The sequence below is a fragment of the Taurulus bubalis genome (genome assembly GCF_910589615.1).
Source record: "Taurulus bubalis genome assembly, chromosome: 6".
In the NCBI taxonomy this organism is placed as follows: Eukaryota; Metazoa; Chordata; class Actinopteri; order Perciformes; family Cottidae; genus Taurulus; species Taurulus bubalis.
In genome coordinates this window covers 3,891,417-3,917,229 of record NC_136594.1, presented here as the reverse complement: position 1 = coordinate 3,917,229, position 25,813 = coordinate 3,891,417, and the positions used below count along the sequence as shown (strand labels likewise).

The following is a 25,813-nucleotide window of genomic DNA, read 5'->3' as shown; positions in this document are numbered from 1 at the left end:
TTCATGTTCTATTTGACAGGAGACATTTAGACCCGTTAGTGGAACTAATAAGATAAATGATGTCTCTGTTCTATCAATTACTGTAATGAAATGTAATGTCATTAGTTTCTGCTCTTTGTCCAGTGCGGCGTCGGCACAAAGCCAAAATGTCTGCTGTAAAAAAAAAGACACATTTTGACCCGCTGGTCAGGTGCGACCCCTCCCCTTCCCAGTTTGGGAACAGTTTCCTCATCAACAGCCACGCTGAACGTCACATTTTCCAAAACCTTTCCAGACGGTCACTTGACATTCCTGCTCCTTCTCCAGGTTCCCCCCCTCACGTAAACCTCCAGGGCTTTGAGAAAAGAAGCAGAGTCACACAGACTTGTTTTTTTTTCTATTCCTTTTTTTTTTTGTAAAAATAGCCAACTTTATATTCTCAGAGTACTGAGACAGCTTTACAAACAGGATGATATGCACACAGCCTTCCTTCTCATCCAAAACGCAGAGCGGTCCAACTGACTCGGAGCCAGAGAAAAAACAAAAACAAACAAAAAAACACACTGACAAACCAAAACCAGACAACAAAGGAAGCAAGGACGCACATGTCGTCCCCTTGAGCGTCACATTCGTCCTGCCCCGTGCACGTGGCACTTCAGAAACCAGAGCAGTCTGTCAACTAACCATCGCGTAGTAACATTATATATTACATATTAACAAATAGCAGGAGGTGGTGAAGAGGGATTAAAAAATAACCGGGAATTATTTCAACTTCATGCAGGTGTAAAATAACCGTATGGCCAAACATAAAGCTTTAATTAGCAACAGAATTAACAAAACATGGCATTGTTACACAGAAGAAAAAGAAAAAAACACATTGCTGTATAAAATAAGTTTGTAGGAAAAAGAAAGAATCCGCAGCAGGATGGAGGAGGGTCAGAGGGACAATTCTCATTTACATATTGACATTTATTTGGTCGACGTACAACCGAGTGCTGGGGTCTTTCCTCTGGCCCCTCATTCTCTTTTCAAACACACACACACACACACACACACACACGCGCATTCAAACACGCTTGAAAAGAAAACAATGTATCAACAGGCAGCGTCCTTGCTCTCCCCCCCCCCCCCCCCCCCCCCCGTTCAGAACTGTTCTGTACACGCCGCTTCGCCGCCGCTTCAGTCGCACATCTCCTCCGGGATCTCGTGAGGGTTGAGGATTCCGGGCACCGACAGCTGGAGCTTGTGTTTCTCCTCGTGGGCTTGGCGCAGAGCCGTCTCCCGCTCCTCCAGGAACAGGTCCGTCGTGTCCTCGCCAGCAAACTCCTGCAGGACCACACAAAGCAGAGGCTCAGCAACCGCCGGAGTCACGCCGCTCAGCGCTGCCGCTCAGCGCTGCCGCTCAGCGCTGCCGCTCAGCGCTGCCGCTCAGCGCTGCCGCTCAGCGCTGCCGCTCTTACCTCCAGAGGAGAGCCGGACGCTCCACCAAGCCGCTCCGCTTAGAAGGAAACGTGTTGAGTTTCAAAGACTTCCAATCGGATTAGAATACGACTTTGTTGACTTATTAACATGAAAGACGTCTCTAATTTGGTAAATTAATGATTGTGTCCTGTCCATCTTGATTCTGATCTAAGGTCAGAATCATGAAGGACGATGCTTTACTCAATTTGCTTTGTTACAATTCTCACAATATTCAAGCACAGAAAATAAATAAATATATGTATTCTGTTTCATACGTCGTTTTCAACAACTGTGCCGTGGGAAAATGTCCAATTTAATTATTATTTAGTTGCCACGATTAATGTTCCATTGTTGAGCGCCTGAGGCTGCAGTATAGTGGCTGGCCTCGTAATGAAATACTCTTCCATGCCAGTAGGTAGCGCAATAGTTAGCTTCCATACATGCTGTTTTATGCTACAATGTGACATTTTGTAACTTTCTTGGTTGTTGGTGCGCTGCGGGATTTTTTTTATTGTAGAAAATGTGCTAAAAAAAAGGTTGAAATCACTGATCTAAACAGTCGTAGTAAAAGTGAATCCTAAGAGCTTCAGCCGGCTTCACACTTCAAGAACAGACTGTATTATAAGACGTGATGTCATCGCCTTGAGTTGTGCGTTTCGGGCGCTCACCTTGATCTGCACCAGGAAGTCCCTCAGGTGCTCCTTGAAGGCCGGGATGTCCTGATTCAGGCTGAACAGCCCCGTGACGAACACCTTCACCTGGGCACTGAAGACACGACTCGATTAGAACGGGGTCACACAGCGCTGACCTTTCAAACAACAGCTTTAAGCCAAACGCTGACCTTATTTTCTGCAGAAATCAAAGCGCACAAGTAAGAAAGATCTGTAGAATTTGAAGATGGAACTCACTTTGGAGTCTAATCTGCAACCTTCACTCACAAAGTGGTGTAAATGCATTCTGGTCTACTGTATAAATATGTATTTATTCCTTTAATCCTCATGCGTTTGTGTAAAATTCTTCCACGAAAAAGCCTACGTACTCCTGCAGATGCGGGAAGGCCGTCTTCAGCAGGTTGGCGATGTACTCCTGGACGTGCGCCTGGTTGTTAGCCGGACTGGCGGCGCTCAGCGCCACGCTGACCTTCCCTTCCTCCACCAGGTTGAACATGTAGGCCAAGATGGTGGCGTGCATCGTCAGCCCTGTGGACAGGGAGCAAGTCATTGTTATTTATTTATAGCTGCCAACACCCCACAGAGGGACTTCTAACGTCGGAGAAGGCAATACATTATATTTTACATATTAATAAAGTCATTAAGGATATAAGAAGTCTTTATACTTCAAATTCGGTGTGGCTAAAGAAAATTACAGTGGGGTACATTTATAAATAAAAAGAGTCAGATAGTCCGAGATTCAATTTGTAAATATAGGAGGAGGAAAAAGGAAAAATATACAAGAAAAATATATAAGATTTCCTGAGAAAAAGTCACAAATAAATAAAACTAATTTAATTCACTCTGCTCCACTCCGGGCGGTTGGATCAAACTCATCTCACCACAGATTTGATCCATTTATTTACCTACAACGACCTTGTTTTAATCAGTTTTAATGTATAGCTTTTAGGATATTTTAAATATGTTGTGTAAAGTGACTTTGAGCATCATGAAAAGCACTATATAAATTCAATGCATTATTATTATTATTAATGCGGCGTCACATATTCATGCAAAGTTCATATTTGAAAACAAAAACAAAACTAAAAACCCAGGACATTGTATATTTTGAGCTTTGGAACATTAAAAAAAAGGCTAGAATGTCCAAACGGGATGCTCCGTCACGTCGCCTCTTTACCTGCAGTGTGCGAGGTGTCGGTGACCACGGAGAAGATGTGTTGCAGGACGTCGCAGAAGTACGTCTGGTAGAAGCTCTGCGCCGCGGCGTCCTCCCCGGACACGTTCTGCAGCAGGATGTAGAGGATCTGAAGCCCTGCAGGAGACCCGAGACCCATCAGACCAGCAGGGACAGACGCCACTCTTTCACCTCCAGTTGTCCGTGATAACGAGACGGTTTAAAAAATGATTTTTTATTTGTGTGAACTCTATCCAACAGACCTGTGTCGGCCACGTTCCTCATGGTGTGCTTGAAGGCCCAGATGATGGAGTCCAGGATGAGCTTGAACTGGGCCGGGGCGATGGACAGGAAGGCTGGGAAGCACTGGGAGGTGGCGGCTTGAAGGAGGTAGAAGAAATGGGTTCTGTGTTCGGGGAACTCCTCAAAGTCCTGACGGCAACGAGAGGAAACGCACGAGGAGTTAAAGTCTGAACGTCGGAACCGTCGTTAGAACAGCGAGCGGAGCGACGCGGACGGACCTTGTTGATCATGTTCAACGTGCACTCAAAGACGGCGTCGAAGATCTTGGGGATTTCTCCCGTTATGTGGACGCCCAGCTTGTTGACGATGGTCGCCATGGTGCTGAGGACCTCGGGCTCCCGGGCGGCCGGGACGTTCCTCTGGTAGTCGATGAGCACCGCCTCCAGCAGGGGGGGCACGAAGTTCTCTCCCACCTGGACCACGGAACAGGAAGGCGACAGTAAGACCCGTGTGTCGGTCGCAGCCACACTGTGCTGCCCGGCGGCACAAAACATCTCTTTCCTGACTTTTAAAAAGCCAATTCTAACAAATAAATACATATTTACACATAGAAACAAAAAGTCAGGGATCAGATACCCAATCCAGCCGTCCTGAGTCGGAATCGGACCGAGAGCCGATATCAGTATTGATTTTTTAACAAAGTAAACGGACATTTCTATTTTTTTTTTAAATCGCTTACACAGATTTCTGAACAGTTGAAATACATTTTTAGGACGGCGGTAAAATTAATTAAGAAAATGTGTCGGGAGCCTTGAGGTCAATTATAGTCAGACTTAAACAAATTAAATCTTCCTAGAAATCTGTGTATCTGCATGATTCCCAAATTAGTCGTCCAGTTTTCTCTGAGCACAAAGGATGCTTTGTGTGCCGCTTAACATGAAACGCATGATAAAAACACACATTTAAATAAAACACATTGGAAAACTCTTTTCCAGTCGAGAAATAACTATGGAAAAATGTCTTAAATGGAAATAAATAAATTTATTTATGTTTTATATATATATATATATATATATATATATAAAAGAATGAAGAGAAGCAGGAAGGCGGGCTCACCATCTGCGGGTCGTTGGAGCGGCTGACCCAGCCCGAGATGAGCTTCAGCGTCTCCCTCTTCACCGTCCTCATGCTGCGGATCAGCGGCTGCTTGGTCACCATCTCACCTGCGTGAGTGAATGAGTAACGAGTCAGGCGGTGCAGCGAGGTGCTGAACGAGTTGACACAGTGAACCCGCTAGCAAACAGCTGTGTGTTTACACATGCAGCGTTATCATTCATTTATTAGTCATGTTTTGTCCAATATTGGTCCTTTTTACATTTCACCTGTCAGACGCTTTACCATGCTGCAGAAAACTAAATTAAAACTGGATAAATTTACATTTAGATTGATTTATATGACGGATTTCTCCGGGTTTGAAAATAGTTAGAATCAGAAATAATATAAGTACACAACTTAACAAAATATATAACATGGATCTAGTCGTTTTTAAGTTTTTATATTTTAAAGCAGAAAAGTTATACACTTTGATTTATACAATAAAGAGTGTGAATAATGTTAAATAATAAATAATCTAAACGCATTCATTACAAGCAGGCGAGTCTGAATTCATTTTATTAATATTATGATTAGAAAATCTTGTCAGTACATTTCATCATGGCTCAAGTATAATGAAATATTTCTCGCCCATATATTTCGTCAAATACGCTCATAAAAAGCTGCGAGTCTTGACGGGTTTAATTATGTTGTCACAGCAGAGACGGGGATCTCATTCTCCGTTCATTCCTGTGAATCATCAGCTTTGTTTCCTCTGTTTTAGAGCCTCCTAAATCATGTTTTTCTCATTATAAAAGAGTGCAAACCACTTGCATTCACTACCAAAACACACACTAACCGTTGGTCTGCACCGCAGAGGAGATGTTTTCACTCAGACACTTGTAGACGTTGAGCATGTCCAAGTAGATCCGTCCCAGCTGGACCACGAAGGGATGGCCGACGGCTTTACAGGCTCGGACGTTCGTCTTGAGGATGCTGCCCAGCTGACGCACCGTCTCCGCGTCCTTCAGGATGTCCACGTTCTGCAGCAGAGAGTCCACACGTTAGCGCTAGCGGCAGCTTTCTACAACGACTGCAGGCGGGGTTGGAGGAGAAGGTTAGGCGTGGGCAGTGGATTAGGACTCCTCACCTTGGTGGCCTGCTGGATGATGCTGTCCCACACCTGGTTGGGCAGCAGCATGTACTTCTCTATGAGACGCTCCTGGACCGCCTGGTCCGTCTGAGCTGCGATCATGTAGCCGACGGCCTCGTAAAACGTGTGGACCTGCAGAGACGCGTGTTTTAAAAAGGGGCGCTGACCCTCAGAGGAACGTGTGTGGTCTTAAAGCCCAGAGACGGGACCGACCTGCTGCGGCTGCAGGTCACAGATGATGGTGTTGATGTTGTTGAGGATCTCGTCGATGAAGGGCATCACCTCGCCCACCTGCACCTGGACGAAATGACGCCGGCACTTCTGGGCGATCTTGATGAAGGTGTCGCACGCCATGTCCTGCACACCGTCGTGGGTCTCTGAGTCAAGAAGAAGAAGAAGAAGAAGAAGAAGAAGAAGAAGAAGAAGAAGAAGAAGAAGAAGAAGAAGAAGAAGAAGAAGAAGAAGAAGCACAAAGAAGAAGAAGAAGAAGAAGAAGAAGACAAAACAAATATTACAATTAGTGTTAAATCGTCCACTCTGCAGTGGAACTTTTAAGTCACATTAGGATCCAGCAAAATTCACCACAATGTGGAAAAAGCACCGATGGTTCTGGCGCATTTCCGCTCTGCGTTGACTTATTTTTCAACTAGAGGCGTTCAGGGCGCTCCCGTAAAAACGCAAGGCGCATTGAGCGGAAAAACAAGACACTTCACTCTGCTTGAAAATGATACAACAAGTCGCACCAGGCTGCTTAAAAAGGGAAAGGCTAAACAGCGTGTCAGCAGATTTATATTCACGAATCAGAACTTTTTAACTAAGATGCTCCGCAAGACTTTCAAATAGCAGCGGGAGTTGCGTTTCAATTTTGCCCCGACGCTGTGACGTTCTCACCGTGCATGAACTCAAACAGCTTGTTGACGACGGTCTTGAGGAACTTCCAGTGAGCTCGAAGGAAGCGAGGATACTGGCCCACGATGTACATGATGTTGGACGCTATGATGGCCTTGTTGTCCTTCCCTCGTTTCTGCTCACACAAGCCAAGCAGGTCCTGAGAGCACACACACACACACACACACACACACACAATCTTAGTCACAGGGCCACACAAAAGGAAGCAGCTGTATAACGTATCGTCTGCGTGTGTCCCACCTTGATGACGGTGACCAGGAACCTCTTCTCGTCCTCCTCGTGCATCGCCCCGCTGATGGAGCCGATGGCCCAGCAGAGCATGTTCAGGTTCCTCCACGACCACTCGGTGCCGTTCACCTGGTTGTGGAGCTTCTCCGTCATGATGCGCTCAGTGTCGGCGTAGTCCAGATGGGTCAGGTACACTGCAGGCGCGCAATAAAACGTCATGTCACTTTTTCTGACGCGATTCTAGTTATCTTGGTTGCCGTTTAACAAACAGTGCAAAAAGATGAATTCCTCTCTGAGTCAGCAGTGTGGGGGAAAGGAAACACTGAGAGACGTGCATCACATCTGCTGATGAATGCAGGAATAAATCAGACAATTTAAATGGAGGTTAGTCTGACAGAAATTACAATTTTCCCGACCGAGTTACGCAATTTACAATTAAGTCTGTAACCAGGAAGAGAATAAAGAAATCCAGTGCACAAGACATGTAGGAAATACTACAGAACCAAATAAACTGGCGGTAATGACTGTCCAAAAATGAAGCTACACTACCGGAAACAAACCACTTCTTAGCTGCAACAGAAGCAGGTATTTGCCACCAACTCACCGAGCGTCTCCCTCATGTTCTTGTAAAGGTTAATGGCGTCCGTGTCCTTCATGAACTCCCGGACCACCTCGCCCTGGTCGTTCTCCACCACCAGCACCTCCTCTGGTTTGGCCATGCGGCTCACCATCAGCAGTCGCACCTTCAAGAAGAGGAAGAGGAGGAAGAAGATGGATGGATGCATACAGTTAACTTCTAAAATAAGACAGTAAATGTTGAATCTTTGGGTTCTGGACTGTACACGTTATAAACCAAAAGCTTAATTCAGGGTTCATACACATTGTGACCAATGGATTCCATGACAGCTCCATGACTTTAAACTAAATTTCCATGAGCAAACAGTTAGTGAAATCTGGGTGTAAACGGTAAAAAACACATGAACACATGAATATAACACATTTACATGACTTTTACTAAACTTTGGGGGTTGAATTTCTTTCAAGGGCTTTTCCAGACCTGGAAATAACCATTTAAAATTATTTTCCAGGTTTTCCATGACCGTAAGAACCCTGTTAATTGTTTATCCATAAAAAAACGAATGTGCAGGTCAATCAAAATGATCATTACTTCACACTTGTGTCCGTCTATAGGGGTCAAAGTGTCGGTCACCGTGGCTGAATATCTGAGGCCTACCTGGGAGAGAACGGGCAGGTACAGGTGTCGGCGCGGCGGGACGTCGGAGAGCAGCGGCGTGCTGGAGGTGGAGAACGGACTCTCCCGGTAGAGCTCTGCTGCCAGGTGGTTCCAGTACTCCAGGCAGATCTTAAAGATCTCCGTCTCCTCCACCTCCGACACCAGCAGCATGAAGTGCAGGGCCTGAGGGGTCACACGAGTCAGTCATACGATACACCAAGAGCACAGCAATATACTTCTTGTAACATACACTTACATTAAGTTATCGGTTTGTCTGAGCACTTTATCTTATACTTGATTTAAATATCATTGCACTGTTGTTTGTCTTGTCTAATGTTTGCACCTTCCGCATAGCAAAATTCCTCGTTTGTGTAAACATTCCCGGCAATAAACGGTTTCTGATTCTGATGCAGGTTAAAAATCTGTTTCTCCATTTAGAGCAAAACAAATAAAGCCCATTCTGAAAATGTCGTACGTAATATAAAACCAATGGATTCCTGCCGTCATCACACTGAGAGAAGAACCAACAAATACAAAGCAACCGTCAGTTCAATAACAAGAACATAAGAAATACATATTTATCTGATATGCCCAAATTGGAAACGACATTAAACACTTGACTGCACATCTGTAGTGAACATATGCTTATACGTTTGTTACCTGGCTACATCTGGGACTATTATACTATATTATATTATCTGTTTAAACTTCAGACTCTTTCCTCTTCTGCTCTAAAGCAGCTCAGTCGACTCCTGAAGAGATCATCTCTGAGCAAGTGCATATAAAAAGTGGACTAACGGGGAAGGAGGCCTTTCCCACGTTAAGTGGTCCCAAATGTGTGTCGTAGCAGAGAGGAACGAGTCAGGGGGAGGTTTGCTTTTCAACGCTGAAGCAGAGGCGGGAATAACCGAAACCACCGGCTGGCTGAGCGCTGTGGGTTTGTTTATTGAGCCGGACGCTAATCGCCCCTCAGCGGCTGCTTTTCCGCGTCCTACCTCCATGAGCGACTCTCGCAGGTTGGGCTTCTTCTCGATGAGCTGGCCGTGCTCCTTGAGGAAGGTGCAGAGGAACAGGCTGAGGTTCTGGATGAAGTTCTGCTCGTCGTCTTTGCCGTTGGAGTACGCCAGTCTGATGTTTGTGTTCAACGGCAGCATCTGATGACATGGGGAGGAGAAGAAGAAAACATGACATCCAAAACTAACTTGTCTCACTTGTTTTGCCGTATAATTACATCCGCAGTGTGTTTTGTTTGAGTCGACTGTAAATAGGAGTCGAGCCTCGAGACCACCCAGGAAAAACAATTCATCTAAAACTACATCTAGAAATAACAAAGACCGTGAGGTTAAAGGCTTTGGGGAAAGCTGGGAAGTAAACAGAGTTAAGATTTTTCATCACAATGAAGTAGTTAAAACCTGACTCCTCCCCCCAAACACACAGCATGAGGACTGAGACGCTTTGGGACATTTACAAGATGGAAGAAAATCTGAATCCAACATGTATCTTTGTCCTCTTATCTCATAGTATCTGCAGACCACACCCCTTTTTGTATTATCTATACCTTCTTTCTTTATACTGTTGTACTATTTCAATTAATGCTTTAAGATGAAGGGGATTTTATTATGTTGTTCAATAATCTATAAAGCGTTAAAGATATAGCGGAAAAAAGATAATTTGTGAATAAGATTGTATGAGCTGAAACTAATGAATCAATATTTATTGATTTCAACCAAAGCAGCCCTGAGCCCTCAAACAGGTTTGAGATCAGATTAATGAAAGAAAAAACAAAGAAAAACTTTGTTCTGCTACCAAAAAAACAACATATTAGTTGACCTTTTAAAATATATATATTTATTGTGAAATAATGGATGTGAAAAGATTCAAATTTTAAAACAATGTAAGTCTTTGACAGAACCAAAGACATCCGAGACCTGTGAGGAGGGGTCGCCAGACATGCAAGGGGTCACACTCGAAGCCACCGCCCTAAATATTATAAAGCAACTCCATTAAAAACACCGGTTATCGGGTTTTAGACCCACCAGCCTCCCTCACACCACAGAAAACATCCTCTATGATGAATCTCTCCACCATGAATTCCTTCTTCCACTGTCTGCAGGCAGGTGGAGCTGTTTACATCCACCTGGTGCAGAGTGTGTGTGTGTGTTGCACACACACTGGGCAAACATGAAACTGGGCAACAATAGAAGTAATATTACACTGACGAGTCTCAGAGGAGCCAAATCAGGAGAAAACTTTGACTTTATCACTTTATATTGTGCATTTCTGGACTTTATGGCAAAGCACTCTTTAACTTTGAAAAGTGCGACATGAATAAAGTCTTAAATGCATTAATTAAAAGGAGACATACTCGCTGTAGGTGTGTCAGCAACCACAGCTGCGTCAGGTGGCTGAGTGAATACCGTCACTTTCCCTCTGTGCTGCCTGAGGAAGGTCGACGAGCCTCTGAACAAACCAACGACACTGAAGTGATCCACTCGGGCTTTTTAGCTTGGGGAATTTTCCTCTGCAGCTTTCGACTGCGTCGTCCTCTCAGAACACTCTAATTAGTGTTTACTTTTAATAACAGTGAACAGCAGAACCCTGCCTGGCAATGTAGCGCGTGTGTGTGTGTGTGTGTGTGCGCGCAACAACAGGCTGACAGCAAGTTGAAGAGTTTGCGCTGCCTGCCGACTTTAAGTACTGTATGCGTGCGTGCGTGCGTGCGTGCGTGTGTGTGTGTGTGTGGTGGGGAACTGAGGAGGTTTGCACAAAGTGTGTGTTTGTGTGTAATAATAACAACAGAGTGGGCTCATGTAATTGTGCTTGTGTGTAATCGTACCAAGTGCAATTACCTTGAGCACCACTCAAAATGATTGTGTGTCTGCGTATGTGTGTGTGTGTGTGTGTGTGTGTGTGTATGTATGTATGTATGTGTGTATGTGTGCGTGTCCCAGCGTCTCCAGCATTGTTCCCATCAAAGAGACAATGTCTGACAGAAACAAACTGGATTCAATGTAGCAAAACTCAAATTGAGTCAGATCATCGTCCCGGAGGACTTCTGACACAGAGTGTAGTTTGCAGACGGGTTTCCTGTGTAGTGTGTACTGTGTGTGTGTGTGTGTGTGTGTGCACCTGTTTGAGCTGGCACATGGTGAGGGTGAACAGGTTGACGAACTGGTCCTCGTACTGGTTGACCGTCACTCCGGCGATCTCCGTCAAACATTTCAGCGTCACGTTGCGGAACATCGGAACGTTCAAGAACTGAAACACAGGAATGATGAATAAGTAAATGACTCACAACAGACCAGCTCAAGACAACATGATTAGCTTGTTTTTTTCTGCCCAATACATTGCAAGAAAAATAATCCATAACAATTTCCAGAGAGCTCAGATTAAATTACTTAAACTGCTAATCAATTACCAAAATCAATCCAATTAAGCCGGTAAGCGACTAATCGTTTCAGCTCAAGACTCGATTTACATAAATAACGATGCAGGGCCTCTGCAGTAAACAAAAAGGTGAACGTTCCTCTTTGTCACAAACAGAAACACCCTGAATATAGAACATACTTTGAGGAAACCGCCATGATAAAGACCAACGACATATAAGCAGCAGGGCAGAGTTTAAATGTCCCTTTGAACTTCTTATCCTCATTTCTTTACCTTGTAGACCAGCGTGCTGATGAGCTTGGTCTCGAAGATGTAACCTAAAGGAATCCAGTTCAGGAAGCGGAGGAGCGTCTCCAGCGTGGCGTGGACCAGCGGTGCATTCTGGGAGTTTTCCTATAGAGGAGAAAATGGTGCACATGAGACATATATATACACACATACATATATATTTTTTTTATATTTATTTTAAATACATATATACACACATACATATATATTTTTTTTATATTTATTTTAAATACATATTTAATATATATATATATATATATATATATATTTTTTTTAATATTTAAAACAAATATAAAATGTATATATATAAATAAATAAATATATAGATTTTTTTTTATTAAACACACCGGATGCCGAGTTTGGTCTTGAGTCGTCGACCTTTACTTACCATCACAAACTGGCACAGCTGGAATATTTGGGAGAACTCGTTGCACATGCTGAAAGACAAAGAGAAGGTCATCAGGTCACGTCTTCATTAAACGGGGTTTCTGCTCTTCTTTTCCAGGGTGTTTTCAGTGATAATCCAGGACAAACTCCAACATGTTCCTCTTTGTGGAAGTCTGATTGGAAGAGGTGCAGTCTGGGGGTTTTGGCACATCGATGAAATGATCTCTTAGGTAGTAAGAACTTTATTTTGAAAAAAACAAACATTATTTTAGCTGCGAAGAGGGAATGATCATTTTTACATTACTATTCTCATTTAGAAAACTTTTATTGGGCCTCCTGCAATTTTAAAATTACAGCCGGCCATATTGCGAGTTGATTTATTGTGCCGCTCCACAAACAAGGTGACTTGAAACGAGCTGCAAGAAAGCAACGTCCCGTAAAGTCCTCCAGCCGGCATGGGAGTGTGTGTTCACAGCGTTTACAAACCAGAATGCTCAGAATACTCCTCCATAAACCATTTGAATGTAAATATGATCCCGAACATAACTCTTCCACTCAGAGAAGAATTTCACAAAGCAGCGCTTCCTGTTTGTTTTAAACTTTCTTGGGATGAAAGAAGATTAAGAAAATCTGCCCATTTTAACTTTACCACAGTAGAGAATCTCATTTGAATTTATTTAAGAGAAGAATGTCGACACTTTGGGGACTGCAAAGAAGGACACACACACACACACAGGCAGAGAGATACACACAGACAGAGAGAGAGACACACACACACACACACACACACACAGAGACACACACACACACACAGAGAGATACACACTCAGCGAGACACACACACACACAAACAGACAGAGAGAGACACACACAGAGACACACAGAGAGACACACACACACACACACGCGCGCACAGAGACAGACACAGAGAGAGAGACACATACACACACACACACACACACACACACACACTCCGGTTACCTGTCTTTGAGGTGCTTGGCCTTCACCTGGGTCATCTGGCCGCTGGAGAAGTCGAACACCTCCTCGCTGAGCAGCTTGAGGATGATCATGTTGTTCTGGCAGAGGCTCTCGCTCGTCCGGCTGGCGCCCACGATGTCGCTGATGAAGGTGGGCCAGTGTTTGGGCCACTCCTGCTTCAGGATCTAAAGGGTTCCAGAGAAGAAGCGTCACCGGCCTGCGTCGCCTCGCGGCAGCCATCGCGCTCTCGTACCGAGCAAAAGTGTATTTACCTGTACGAGGATCATGTTGAGTTTTGAAATGTACACGCCCTCTTTCTGCAAAGGAACATCGAGAAGAGCGACGTCAGCATCGGGGCGTTAAAAAAAACGTTCGTCCACAAAGTGCCGTGCATTAGCGTGAGCTCACCTCCATGTTCGTGGGATCAGAAGAAGTCTTGATGATCAACCCGACGACGTACTTCTTGATGCCTGAAGACGCATAAAGAGACGTGAGAGGAGCACTCACCTCAGACAGAAACCTCGTTATGACGCGTTGGTTTAAAGTCGTTAAAACTGACCTTCGCACTGATTTCTGGGGAGAATCTTCCAGCGTGTTTTGATGACTGTCTCCAGGATCTGCAGTGCATAATACTGAGGGGAAAGAGACGTATTCTTCAACATCAAGAGACAATTAACAACAGATGAAGGATATCCACCATTTAGTTTTTGATGCGTCTCTGCACATAAACATGGATTAGGACTCAAGAGGCTGCAGCCGGGTTCCTACAGCTTCCGGCAAAGTAGATTTGAGACGTTTTCTTAGAACAACAACCACCAAAATAACCGCCTGCTGACGGGTTGACTGGCAGCGCTGCGTTTCTCACTCAGCGTGCAGGATTCCGCCGCCTCGATTCCCGTCGTGCCGAGTTTGAAACACACGGCGCCGGTTTCAGCCAATGCCACGAAATCTTTTGCTTCATCGACACGGTACTATGTGACGTTAACGCGAGAGACATTCTGTAAATTACTTTAAAAAATACACGTGACCAATTATTTTGAGATTATAAATTGCAATGAGAGCAAAAAAACAATTAACAAAAGCCTACTTTTCATGTCTTTGTCTCTCTGAGAGATCAATTTAAGACAATTTAAAACCAATTAAGGCTTTATTTTTAGTTAATGAATTCAATGTCGCACGACTTTTTAAGGGTCCACAGGAAGCCATCCTGTCTCTGCATGGACCGGATGCACTGAAAATTATTTACAGGCATGTTTGTGAGCACAGATATTAGTAAAAAGAGAACCGTGTACGCCAGAAAAATGTTAATTATAATAAATGAACATTTGTAAAGTTGTAATCTTTCTACACTACAGTGAAGAAACCTTATATCAAGCCGCTGAAAGCTGATCTATATTTGCAGCTTTTAACACCACTGGCAGCAGCAGCCAAATGAAAACAGCAACAACAAGAGATGCAGCTAAAATATTAATAATGTTGCAGATCATTCGTGACCACATATTAAAAACACAGCGAGCAAGAGAAAAAGAGTTAACGCTTGGAACCCGACTGCCCTGAAAGCCGCCGCCTGATAAACTGATAAACATCAGCTCACGTTATTACAGTCGCCGCGCTCGTGGCTTTTCTCTCTGCTTCGCCGGGTACGTACTTTAGTCTTCATGTTCTGAGAGAACTCCAGGATGGTGTCGACCCTCGTCCAGGCGTCTGGGTGGTCCTTCAGGTTGGTGAGGACTTCCTGGGCAACTCGTTGCTAAAAGAGAACAACAAAAAAAACCTTCATAAGCCATGAATCTAAAAAGATCTACTTTGACCTGACCTCCTCCAATTGCTGCGTAGCATATATACATGTAACCACGTTCATAGTCTGATGTGACACGTTTGCGTCGACCATGTGTCGTCACCTGGGATCCGATGTCGTGGTACATGGAGTTGACGACATTGTCCAACAGGTTGATGTCCAGTTTCTGACTGAAGTCCAGCAGCTGTCTGGCTGGGTGGTCGGCCAACATCGTCATTTCTGCTGGCATAGAGCTTCTGATGGGAGGCATGAGAAAGACTTCAAACTGGTTACAGTAACTACGGTATGAATGAAACGACACAAAATATACACATCTCTACACAGACACGCATAATGTTCAGATCTAAAGCTTTGCTGTTACTTTACCTTCATATACTTATATCTTAAACATGTGTAAACACAAAACTTCTCATTTCACATACACAGGATTTCCATTTCCATTAGTTTATTTATTTATTTTTTAATTAGTGTACACCTGTCTAGCACACACAACTACTTAATGTCATATTTTATCCTTATATTTGAACTATTGTTTTAGATTCTCACTTTTTACTTGCCGTTATTTAATTTTTAGACAAATAGAGTATTTTCATACTGAGATCTATCCATAAATAACTTGAAAACCTATTTCATTCATATTTGAAATACTGTAAAGCAATCTAGTGAACTCAAACATTTAATCCGTAGTGGAATGTACCAAAGTGCATTTAATCTAGTACAATTCTAGTGAGGTACTTATACTGAACTATTTCCATTGTATTTTACTTTATACTTGTACTCTACATGTATCCGACAACTGTAGTTGTCTGTTACTATTCAGGTGCAAAAACACATCACTGCTTTCTTATAAATCTAACTTCATACTAGTATTTTTCAATGATACAGGTACATTTCGATACTGGAGGTAAAGTACTTCTTCCAACAATGCATTAAACAGATAGATATATATATATATATATATATATATAAATAAAACGAAAGGATGAATTTGGGGTATTGTAAAAACGCGCTCATGACGCGCTTTAAATCAGAGTTAAATAAAAGTGTCAAGACACTCAGCCCTCGTGGTCCAAACCTCGACACCCAGTGGAACCAGTAAGAGGAAAACAGCGCCCCCAGGTGGCAAGCTGGGCAAAAAAACAATACTTTTTTCTTTTTTTTTTTTAAACCAACGGATGGTTAGTTGATCAGGCTTTAACTCACCTTTTGTGTCCCCCGTCCCACTCGTGGAAAAAAAAGTATCGGATATCCGGATGTAGACTTGTACTCTTTGGGAAAAACCGGAATATTGTGAAAAAACGGCGTCACGTTATCTCATTGCACGCGCTTAGACGGCTCCTTAACCTTCGATAGCAACAAGCTAACTCCCCCCCGATGAAACCGACGGAGCTAATTTAAAAAGAAAAAAGAAAAACAAGGAACCGTTACCGCTGGATTCTTATCGGTTCTCGGCGACGTTTTTAAAAGCTTCCCGCTGCCTTATTGTTTCTCGTCTTCCTCCAGTTTAGACACATCTCTCTTTTCTTGGAGCTACCAGTGATTACAGCCGACTCCCACCACGCTAAAGGAGCAACCGCTAAATGGAAAAGTCAACGTTCACAGAGTCGCACCTTTTTGAGCGGTAATCCGGGTCATAATCACGTAAAAAAAATATATATATAAAGAGTCTCGTTTTTATTTCTGACTCTGGTTCGCACGGGAGATGTTTCAATGCGTGCAAGTGTGCTCTTCCTCTAAGCTCATGCTTCCAACCGCGGACCGGTTGAAACCGGTTGAGACCGGGATATTCATTCTCGGGTGTTTCGGCCCCGTCGAGCGCCGCGTAAAAATTTGGACTATGTACCCGCCCATTTCGGCACGCGATTGGTCGCGCTGGCGCTTGCGTCACGGGACTGTCATTGGCTGGGTGGAGCTGTCAATCTAGCTCAGCCTCCCTCCCCCTCTTCTGTGTCTGACCTCTTGGTGACAACGAGACAGGCTCTGAACGATGATTAATAACTTAGATTCAAGGTGGTGGAAAGTACTTATGTACTTTCACTCAAGTACTGTACTCAAGCACATATTTCGAGGTATTTGAGTATTCACATTGTTGTGCTACTTTGTACTTCTACTCCACTACATTTTAGAGGTAAATAGTGTATTTTTACTCCACAAATGCGGTGACTTTGAATGTGAGAAATTGAAAAATAAAGTGTTCCTTTATGGGTTAAGTATATTCTCACACTTTTTTAAGCTTAAATAAACTATTTTAAAAAATGCATTGTCACAAGCTGTTAATCCAAATACATCATATATATATATATATATATATATATATATATATATATATATATATATATATATATATATATATATATATAATAGTAAAACACTCTTTAAAGTACGGTTTTAAATGCAGGACCTTTACTTGTGGTGGAGTTATTTCACAGTGTGGCATTAAATAAAATGTAAAAGTTGCTGCTCTTGAACAAGTGGCTTTATTTCAGATTGTCCATCGTGACATAAACAAGGTTGTGATGACAAAACAACAACAACAATAAATGTTACTCAATTTCTGGGAAGTCACAGATGTCATTTAATAGTCGTTTATCTAAAGTGACGTCTAGTTACACAATTATTTATTATCCCCAAATCAAAAACTGAGCCATAAACATTACACAAACATTATTGCTGTATCAACGCTGAGGAGTGTTTCTTTCTCTTATAACTGTAACATTGAAGTGAGGCCTTTTTATTCGAGACAGAAAGGAAAAGTCCTGCAGTGTGTCTTAAACAGTGGAAGAGGTTTTCAGGTCTTTTCAGTACTAATAACACATTGTGAGAATACTCCACTACAAGTTAAAGTCCTGCATTCAAAACATTACTTAAGTACAAATATTATCAGCAAAATGTACTTGAAGTGGGAAAGTTGTGCAGTGAAATGTTCCCTGTCAGTGTGTCACTATCATATATGATGTTTGATGTTTTAATATCACTGCTGCATTAATGTGAATGTTACATGTTTTTAACTCCTTCATATCCTGCTGTCTAGTTTAATCCAGAGGTTGTGTGGAGTCGGTGGTACTCTGTCTGCTAGTACATGAAAAGCTTTCACATTCATTAAGTTATCATGATATTATATATTGTTTTTTACAAAAGGCTTCATAGTTAAAACCAATGATATTAAATGTTTTTATATAAAGGATAATAGCTTTCTTATTCACATTACGTTCTAATCTAAAAAAAAATGTAACTCTTAGAATCTGCAAATAAATGGATAACTTGTTAACTGTTTTGGTTTTGCACATATAATCATTTCCTGTGAGTATAAAATGGTGAAGTATGTCGATTTTTTTGTGATACTGACCAGTGTATTATGCCCAAAAGTACGGAGTAAATGCTGCATATAATTGGTACGTCGTATGGAGGGTGTTGAGGGACACGCCATGACTGTCTTCTGTAGCTGCATCCAAAAAAGTGTGAAACCTGTGCATTTTATTGTGCCCTCAAAAATGTCCACAATGGAGCAAAAACAAAACAAAAGTGCTGCATTTAGTTCAAAATTCACATTTGTCGGATGTGTAAATGAAACTTGTGCAAAATGATAAATGTCAGTAATGATGCAAAACGATGATGATGATTCAAAAAGCATCCAAAATCCCAACTAACTGCTCACGATAGAGTAAATATGTACCTCCGGTTAAATATGTTTCAATAAAGATACAACATCGTCCTCTTCAGTGTTCTTCCTCACGTGATCAGTGTTTACGCACGATGACATCACTCCCCCGGCGGTCCGGCCTCGTGCTCGCTGTCCTCTGAGTAGTTCTCGTGGTCGTCTGAGTATCGGTAACTTTCCTCCGAGTCGGCGTCGTCGTCATCGGCGTCCCCTCCGTCGCGGTGGCCCGGTGAGGCGGCAGCGCTGCCTCCGTCCCTCTCGCCCGGCGGCGTCTCCTCCGCGGCGTCTCCGTCATCCAGGAAGACCTTCCGGTAGTGGACCGGTTTGTATCCCATGTCCGGCTCCTCGTGGTCACTGACGAACACAAGAGGGTCGCATCACAACCAATAAAACAACAATCTACCACGAATTAACAAGAACTGGGCCAAATAAATCAATAAAATACGTGTTGATTTCATGAGGTCGCTTCTAGAAATCAACACATTCAAACTTGAGATTTAAAATCTTCAACGTACTTGGAAGCTTTTTTGATTCATCACTCGTCACTACACATAGACATTACTACAGTCCTGTTTACATCACAGTTAATGAATCATTTTGTATGTTATACAAATGTTATATTTCATCCTTTTATGTCAACGTTGCACTATTTTACGTCTTGGATTCTAATATTTAGTTTGTTGCAGCCTTGGATCCAAGATGTTCCTTGCCAACGACACTGTTGTGCATATGACAACAAATTAACTTGAGCTTATTTTTTGACATTTTATGGACCAAATTATTATTATATCTTTATTTAAAAGGGACCATGTACAATTAAAACATAAAGGCCACCATTTGATGCACTGTACCAGACTGTAGCTACAGCTAATTTGCATCTGTAGTCCCTTGACAGATCACACAGACATAAAACAAGAGCAAACAGTCCAGGATGAAAGACACAATACAGCATGACATGTGGTGAGAAGAACACACAACACAAAGCTACAATACAGCACATTACAAGTAAGTGATACAAAACATTAAAAGTAAGTAATCAAACCATAATAATCCCTCGCTGCGGTCCCTCCCAGGGGGGTCGTGACCTTTAAAGGCGGCGTGTCGTTCTCACACACTCACCTGTGTTTGTTGTCGCTGGAGGCGGAGCCTGCGCGCGCCGCCGTGCTGCTGATGAAGTCCTCGGTCAGATCACACCCGTGCAGCGCGTCTGTGTAGCGCTTCTCCGCCGCCTGCTTGGCGTTCCTCTGTCATCAAAGTGCAGACAGTGACACTGAGAATCAAAAGCTGGGATGCAGTGAAATATAAAAAGCGATGAGGAAATATGAGCCTGAATATATTAAGTTTGGATTCATAATGTCGGGCGGTGATGGGTGATGACAGCTGACAGTAACTTAGCTAAAACATGCTCATTCTTTCCTCCTTTTGTGTTCTTTTTCTTCTCATTTACTTGTGCAGGTGGTCTTTTTAACAATCAGAAATGGGCCTTAATATTTCTCTTTTGTTTCTCCTATTATTTTTCTATTTTGCTTTACTTTACTCTTGCTCTGTGCGACCGATTAATGCAATGACCTTGTGTCTTTACCTCCGTCACCTGAACGTTCCTGAGTTTGTCTGAATGTATACGTTCTCTAATTGAAATCAGATATATGTATGTTGACACTTGTCACTTTCACATAACACTTACATTCCATGCACTTTATTTTGACTTTAAATTCTACTGTAGACTCAATTGTAAATATTCATGCTCCCATTTATTGCACTCTGTTTATTGTTAAATGTCTTTTTTGTTAAATGTTCAATGTGATGCACCTCCCGCCAGGACAAATTCCTTGTATGTGAAAACATACATGACAAATAAATGGTTCTGATTCTGATTCTGTATCCTAAAAACATATTTAGAAATGGGCCATAACTAACACGAGATTGAGTACATAAGCCTCCTTTGTGAAGGCACATCTGCTGGGATCTGTTATGATCTGTTGGATTATGTTGGGATATGTTAAGATCTGTTGGTATCTGTTGGGATATGTTTAGATCTGTTAGTATATGTTGGTATCTGTTGGGATCTGTTGGGATATGTTGGTATCTGTTGGGATCTGCTGTGATCAGGGCGACAGCCGGCTTGTCTTGGGGGCGATCACATGGTCCCTGGCGTGGTCTGGTTTAAGGCTGAGTCTCTGTACCTGTGCTACCTGCTCCAGCAGCAGCGGCCTCCCCTTCACCCTCTGCTGCATCTCTTTGAACTCCTGCTGGTACTCCTTCTTGCGCTGAAGCTCTTGTTTCCTGCGGAGGACACGAACAATTGAGGATCGTCGGCATTTCGGCGGGGCAGCGGCTCGGCTCGCTGCGGGACTCCCCGTGGTCGGTATACCTGAACTCTTTGAGTTTGGTCGGGTGTGTCTGCGCCAGCGCCAGGTGGGGGTCGTTGGCCTGGGCGCGCTTCAGCACCACCCTCTGCAGCTTCTTCTCCCTCCGCTTCTGCCTTTCCTTCCAGCGCTCCTCCTCCTCGTCAGCCTTCTTCCTCTGCTCCAGCACCTTTCTGCTCAGGGAGACAGTCCGGTCACATGTGTAGGATGTTTGCTTTTGGGATGGGGACTTCAGAAGGATGGTGGGAGGTGCAACAATCGGGGGAAATGGTTTTGGGATGATGGGGAAAAGGAGTTCCACAAGATTTCAGCCTGGAGGGATCTCAAACACAGGAAGGACACTGTGTCTAAACACATTGGAGCTGTGAGGCTGTCTCTATCTCAACTACAGCGGTACCTCACGGCCTCCTCGCGCTTTTTGCTGGCATCTGTGACTTTGGTGGGCAGCAGCTCCAGGCTGCCGGAGAGGGACGAGCAGCGGCTCGAGGTCGCCTTCCGGGACGGCCCGGGGCTGACGTAGGGCCAGCGCGTCACCCGGGGGCTGCTCTGCTCCTTCTCGATGTCGGCCAGGATGCGCTCGCGGTGCGAAGTGATGCGCGACGTCCTCAACTCGAAGGGTTCGCACGCCGTCGTGGGCTTCGCACCTTTCTGTTTCTCCAGGTGTCTCTGGAAGCGCCGGTAGCTGGCGTCGAAGTCGGGCACCTCTGTGTTGATGTGGGGCCGGTGGGAGAAGCTGTCGTCCCCCGAGGCGGTGGCGGCGGTGGCGGCGGCGGCAGCGGCGGGGTCGTCGCTGGTCTTCTTGCGGTCGCCGAGGCGGCGCGCGAGCATGCCGGGAGGCATCGAGGCGCTGTGGAGCATCTCCTGCGCCCTCATCTGGATCTTGATGGACCGATACAGCTGCTCCTCCTTCATCTGCTCCCCGGACGCCGCCGCGTACACCGCCTTGGGCACGGGGTTGGCCTTGAAGGGTTTGGCCTTCTCCTGGTCGGTCGACTGTTGCGGCTGCTTCTTCTGCTCCTTCTTGAGTCGTTCCCTCTCCAGGAAGCTGAAGGGCTTCTGGGCGGGTCGAGGGTGCTGATCCTTCCGCTCTCTCGCTCGCCGCCGGTCCTCTTTGCGCTCCCGCAGCTCTTCGTAGAGCGGGAGGTGAACGTGAGCCGGCACGCTGCCGGCGCGGAACTTCTTCTGGGACTCCGTCAGCTCTTCCAGCTGCCGCCGCAGCTCCGCGTTCTCGTATTCGATCTCCGCGCGCGTCTTCACGCCGCGCTTCTGCCGCTCCGCCTCGCGCAGCATCATCTGGAAAGGCTTCGGGACGGTCAGCCTGTGTCTCCAAAGCTCTCCGTCTTCATGCCTCTTCCTCCCTTTGCCCGCCTGGTGCGTCTTCTGGCCCGCCGGCAGGCTGTGCACCGAGGAGGCCGACAGGTAGCGGTCGTGAGGGGACAGCTTGAAGTCGCGCCACATGTTCTTGATGTGCTCTTTGGGGGAAAAAAGAAGATCTTCGTCTTCGTCGGAAGAGTCTGACTGTCCGGAGCTCCGCCTGAGTTCAACCGCAGAGTGACACTTCTTCAAACGCCGTGAAGCCGCCGGGCTGCAGCTTGACCACAGGAGCCTAACGGACAAAAAGAAATCAGAGGCACCGAATTACTCACCATCACTCAAACGCACCACATTGAAGCAAACTGAACAGTCGCGTTAACGCAGAGCCCATCTCAATTCATTGATTACTCTTTTTGTCTTTACAATGTTGGGGGATATGTGTTTATTAGTTGTTGTGGTTGTCTATGTATTTTGATTTTATTTTTCAAATATTTTTTTTCCTTTTGTGTTTCCATCTTTCTTTTGTATTGTATCCTTAAAGTTCTGTCTCGTAAAGTTGTAAAATCAAAATAAATATATATAAAAAAAGAACACAAGCTACAGATGTGTTTAATAGGGACATTTTGTATTGAAAAGTCAACTCAAACAACTGATCATAATATTGATATCTGATATGTGTGATGACGATTTAAAAGATCAGTTCACCCAAATTACACAAAAACTATTTATCTCACTTAATAAGAGCAAGTATTGTTTATTATTTGTTGTAAGAAAATATTTAAAAAATAATATATATATTTTTTGGAGATATCCATCATTGAGTTTTAATTTGACAGCGAGGTTTTTTCCCACAAACAGTTTAATATTTTTAACTTTACTTTCGAAGTAACAGGGAGAATTTATTCATGAAAAGATACGCTTCAAGTGTTGTTTTTAAATGCCATTAGTACAGACACACACTGACCTCCATTATTGTGTCAGGCAGACGTTTCAGAGGTGAATATCTCAAAATCCAGGACACACAAAACAAAACAACATCCAGTGTGAATCCCACCGAGTGACTGTGTTTAGTGTTTATGGTGATTTGGGTGAACAACTTTAAGCCGGCGTGCTATAAACTGCTGATTTAGCTCCTCTCTCAGGCCAAAAGAAGTATTTTTGTCTATCTAGTACAGCTGTAAAAGTTAAACGTCCACACATGAGAAACTCAACACTATTACCTTTGAGTCCCACGCACCATCCTGACCTAACGCCACCCACCTGTGCCCGCCTGTCTCCATCAGCGTGGCGTCCAGAGGCGCCATGGCCTTGAGCTGCAGCTTCTGCCGGTACATGCTCTCCAGCTCCGCCATGGTGCGCAGGTGGGCCTTCTTCAGCTCCTCCAGCTTGCTGTAGTACTCCTCGTTGGAGAAGAAGATCTCGCTCAGGTCCAGGCGGTCTCCCGGCGCTCTGCAGTCCGCCGCTGGGAGAGGACCGCCCTTCCCCACGTGGTCCTCGTCACAGAAATCAGAGCTTGAGTCTTCGTACTCCAGCTGGAAAGGTCAAAAGTCACACTCAGCTCATTTGCCATTTATCAGGGGTGGCTTTCAATGAATCCAATACAAGTTGTTTTATTTAATTATATATCATGATGTGAAACGTAGCCTGAGGCTTCCAGACTATTCCATGTGACTTGGCTGCAGGACATTGCTTGTAACCGCCAGGCCTCCTCCGGGACTAAGCCTATTAACGGCAGCGGCGAGGGCCATATGGTGAGAGCACAAAGGGCGGCTTACCACGAGTGAACCCAACCACCGCACAGCCCCCCCCCCCCCCCCCGCACAGGTGTCTGGCTCTGTTGATTCTCACAGTGATTGCAGTGAGGCGTTCGTCCTCACTGCAAGTAGACCCCGCCATGGTGCCCAGGAGACACTTAGGTGTTTGGGATTAAGAACTGAACGTAGCCGTCTGGGTAATCTAGTCAACACGGATGTCTCAAAATAGTCAGGACAAGAAGTTACACGGTTCACATCCTGTGCACCACATGGACTGACCTGAAACTGTCACCTACCTGTTGGCTGGACGGGATCTGTTTCAGTGTTACAACTCTATGAAGTCAGGATTGTCACTTAAGGGATTTAACTAATAATCAATTGTTGCTTTTATTTTCCTCTTGAAAGTATTAATTTGTCACTCTCACATGATGATGTGTGTGTGTATATATATATGGAGTAACTGGAGTAAATCGCCGTAAAAGCTCTTGGAATAAATATAAGGGACTACTTTTTCGGTAGGAAAATGAATCCATGAATTTAACAGACTGGATCTTCATGACCATACATCCCTGGTTATAACATAGTTGACAGCATCAGCAATGCGTCAGATTAGCTTCAAGGTAAACTACCTCAATACTCTCTGTTTTTGGCATAATAATACTGTTGTTTGAAAAGACAATGGGGATTTAATTACATTGATTTAGACATTTAGATGTAATTGTGGTACACCACCACCAGCAAGGAAACATTACAATTATTATGTTATTGTTATATTTTAAGTTACCAGACTTTTAATTCCACCTGTCTTAGTTCGGGCTAACTTGTATCCGTAAAAGGAAACGGTTTGAAGGCGTTTTACACTAAAAGCTGAGGCTATAAACTGCAGCTTCACACCAGTATGAATGCCAGTGGTGGAAGAAGTACTCAGAACTTCTGCTTGAGTAAAAGTAGAAGTTTAGAAATACTTCACTATAACTAAGTAAAAATCATGAACTAAATATTGTATTTACAGAAGTATTATCAGCATTATTTACTTAAAGTATCAAAAGTTAAAGTACATATTAGAACAGTTCATACCAAAGTGTTATATTACAGACTTCTATACAATAACATATTTAGTTAATTTTTTTAGATACTTTGTGTACTAGTGGCTGGATTAGTACAGCAATCACATTTATTACAATATATATTTGTATTGTATTTATGTAAAAGCAATATTATATTATAATAGTATTAAATATATTACAATATTTAAATATTTTCCCTGGTTAAGAGAATCAATATAACTAGTGAAGTAAAAACAATATATTAGAATATTATTAAATATATTACAATATTTTCCCTTATTAAGGCAAATATGACCCTAGTGAAGTAACATCACTATTATATTATTACAATATATTACAATAGGGGTTGAATCGCCCCGTCCCGTACCTCCTCCTCGCGGTCCCGGTGGTGCCGGTGGTCCCGGTGGCCCGTGGCCGCGGACGGCAGCCCTCTCTCCCGCTCGTAGGACGCTAGCGGCGCTCTGGTGCGCGGGTCCACCGGCGTTTTCAGACACGACGTGACCAGCACGTTTGTCCGGTGGGCGTTCGCCATGACGTCGTAGTATTTGTTCCAGTTTTTAATATATAAATATAAATGTTAAAAAAGTAAACTATACATTTAAATAACGTTTTAAATATACGGTATCAAGAGCCGCCGAGAGTCGGTATCCAGGCGGCAAGCTGGTTGGTTCC

The 25,813-nt window shown here is 43.8% G+C and overlaps 2 protein-coding genes across 3 annotated transcripts; both read right to left on the bottom strand.

Moving 5' to 3' along the window:
- Positions 1-1,142: 1,142 nt before the first annotated feature.
- On the bottom strand, positions 1,143-15,211 carry xpo1a (exportin 1 a; the record flags this gene model as incomplete). 2 transcript variants are annotated; one of them, XM_079219475.1, is made up of 24 exons in its annotated part: positions 1,143-1,305; positions 2,109-2,205; positions 2,480-2,639; positions 3,289-3,423; positions 3,549-3,717; positions 3,807-4,001; positions 4,645-4,751; positions 5,480-5,663; positions 5,771-5,905; positions 5,987-6,150; positions 6,665-6,821; positions 6,923-7,104; positions 7,515-7,653; positions 8,145-8,327; positions 9,140-9,298; positions 11,274-11,402; positions 11,805-11,924; positions 12,208-12,256; positions 13,188-13,369; positions 13,457-13,501; positions 13,593-13,654; positions 13,744-13,816; positions 14,833-14,934; positions 15,086-15,211. In XM_079219475.1, 24 exons carry the CDS (start codon positions 15,209-15,211, stop codon positions 1,159-1,161), a joined length of 3,201 nt encoding a protein of 1,066 aa, XP_079075601.1. In that variant the 3' UTR covers positions 1,143-1,158. The 2 variants fall into 2 exon arrangements, with proteins under 2 accessions (XP_079075601.1, XP_079075602.1); XM_079219476.1 differs by lacking the exon at positions 5,771-5,905.
- A 3,530-nt stretch (positions 15,212-18,741) lies between these two features.
- On the bottom strand, positions 18,742-25,673 carry fam161a (FAM161 centrosomal protein A; the record flags this gene model as incomplete). The annotated part of the gene is made up of 7 exons (XM_079219923.1): positions 18,742-18,994; positions 19,760-19,884; positions 20,824-20,923; positions 21,012-21,179; positions 21,404-22,612; positions 23,581-23,852; positions 25,509-25,673. The coding sequence occupies 7 exons, from the start codon at positions 25,671-25,673 to the stop codon at positions 18,742-18,744; spliced, it is 2,292 nt and encodes a 763-aa protein (XP_079076049.1).
- Between the last annotated feature and the right edge of the window lie 140 nt (positions 25,674-25,813).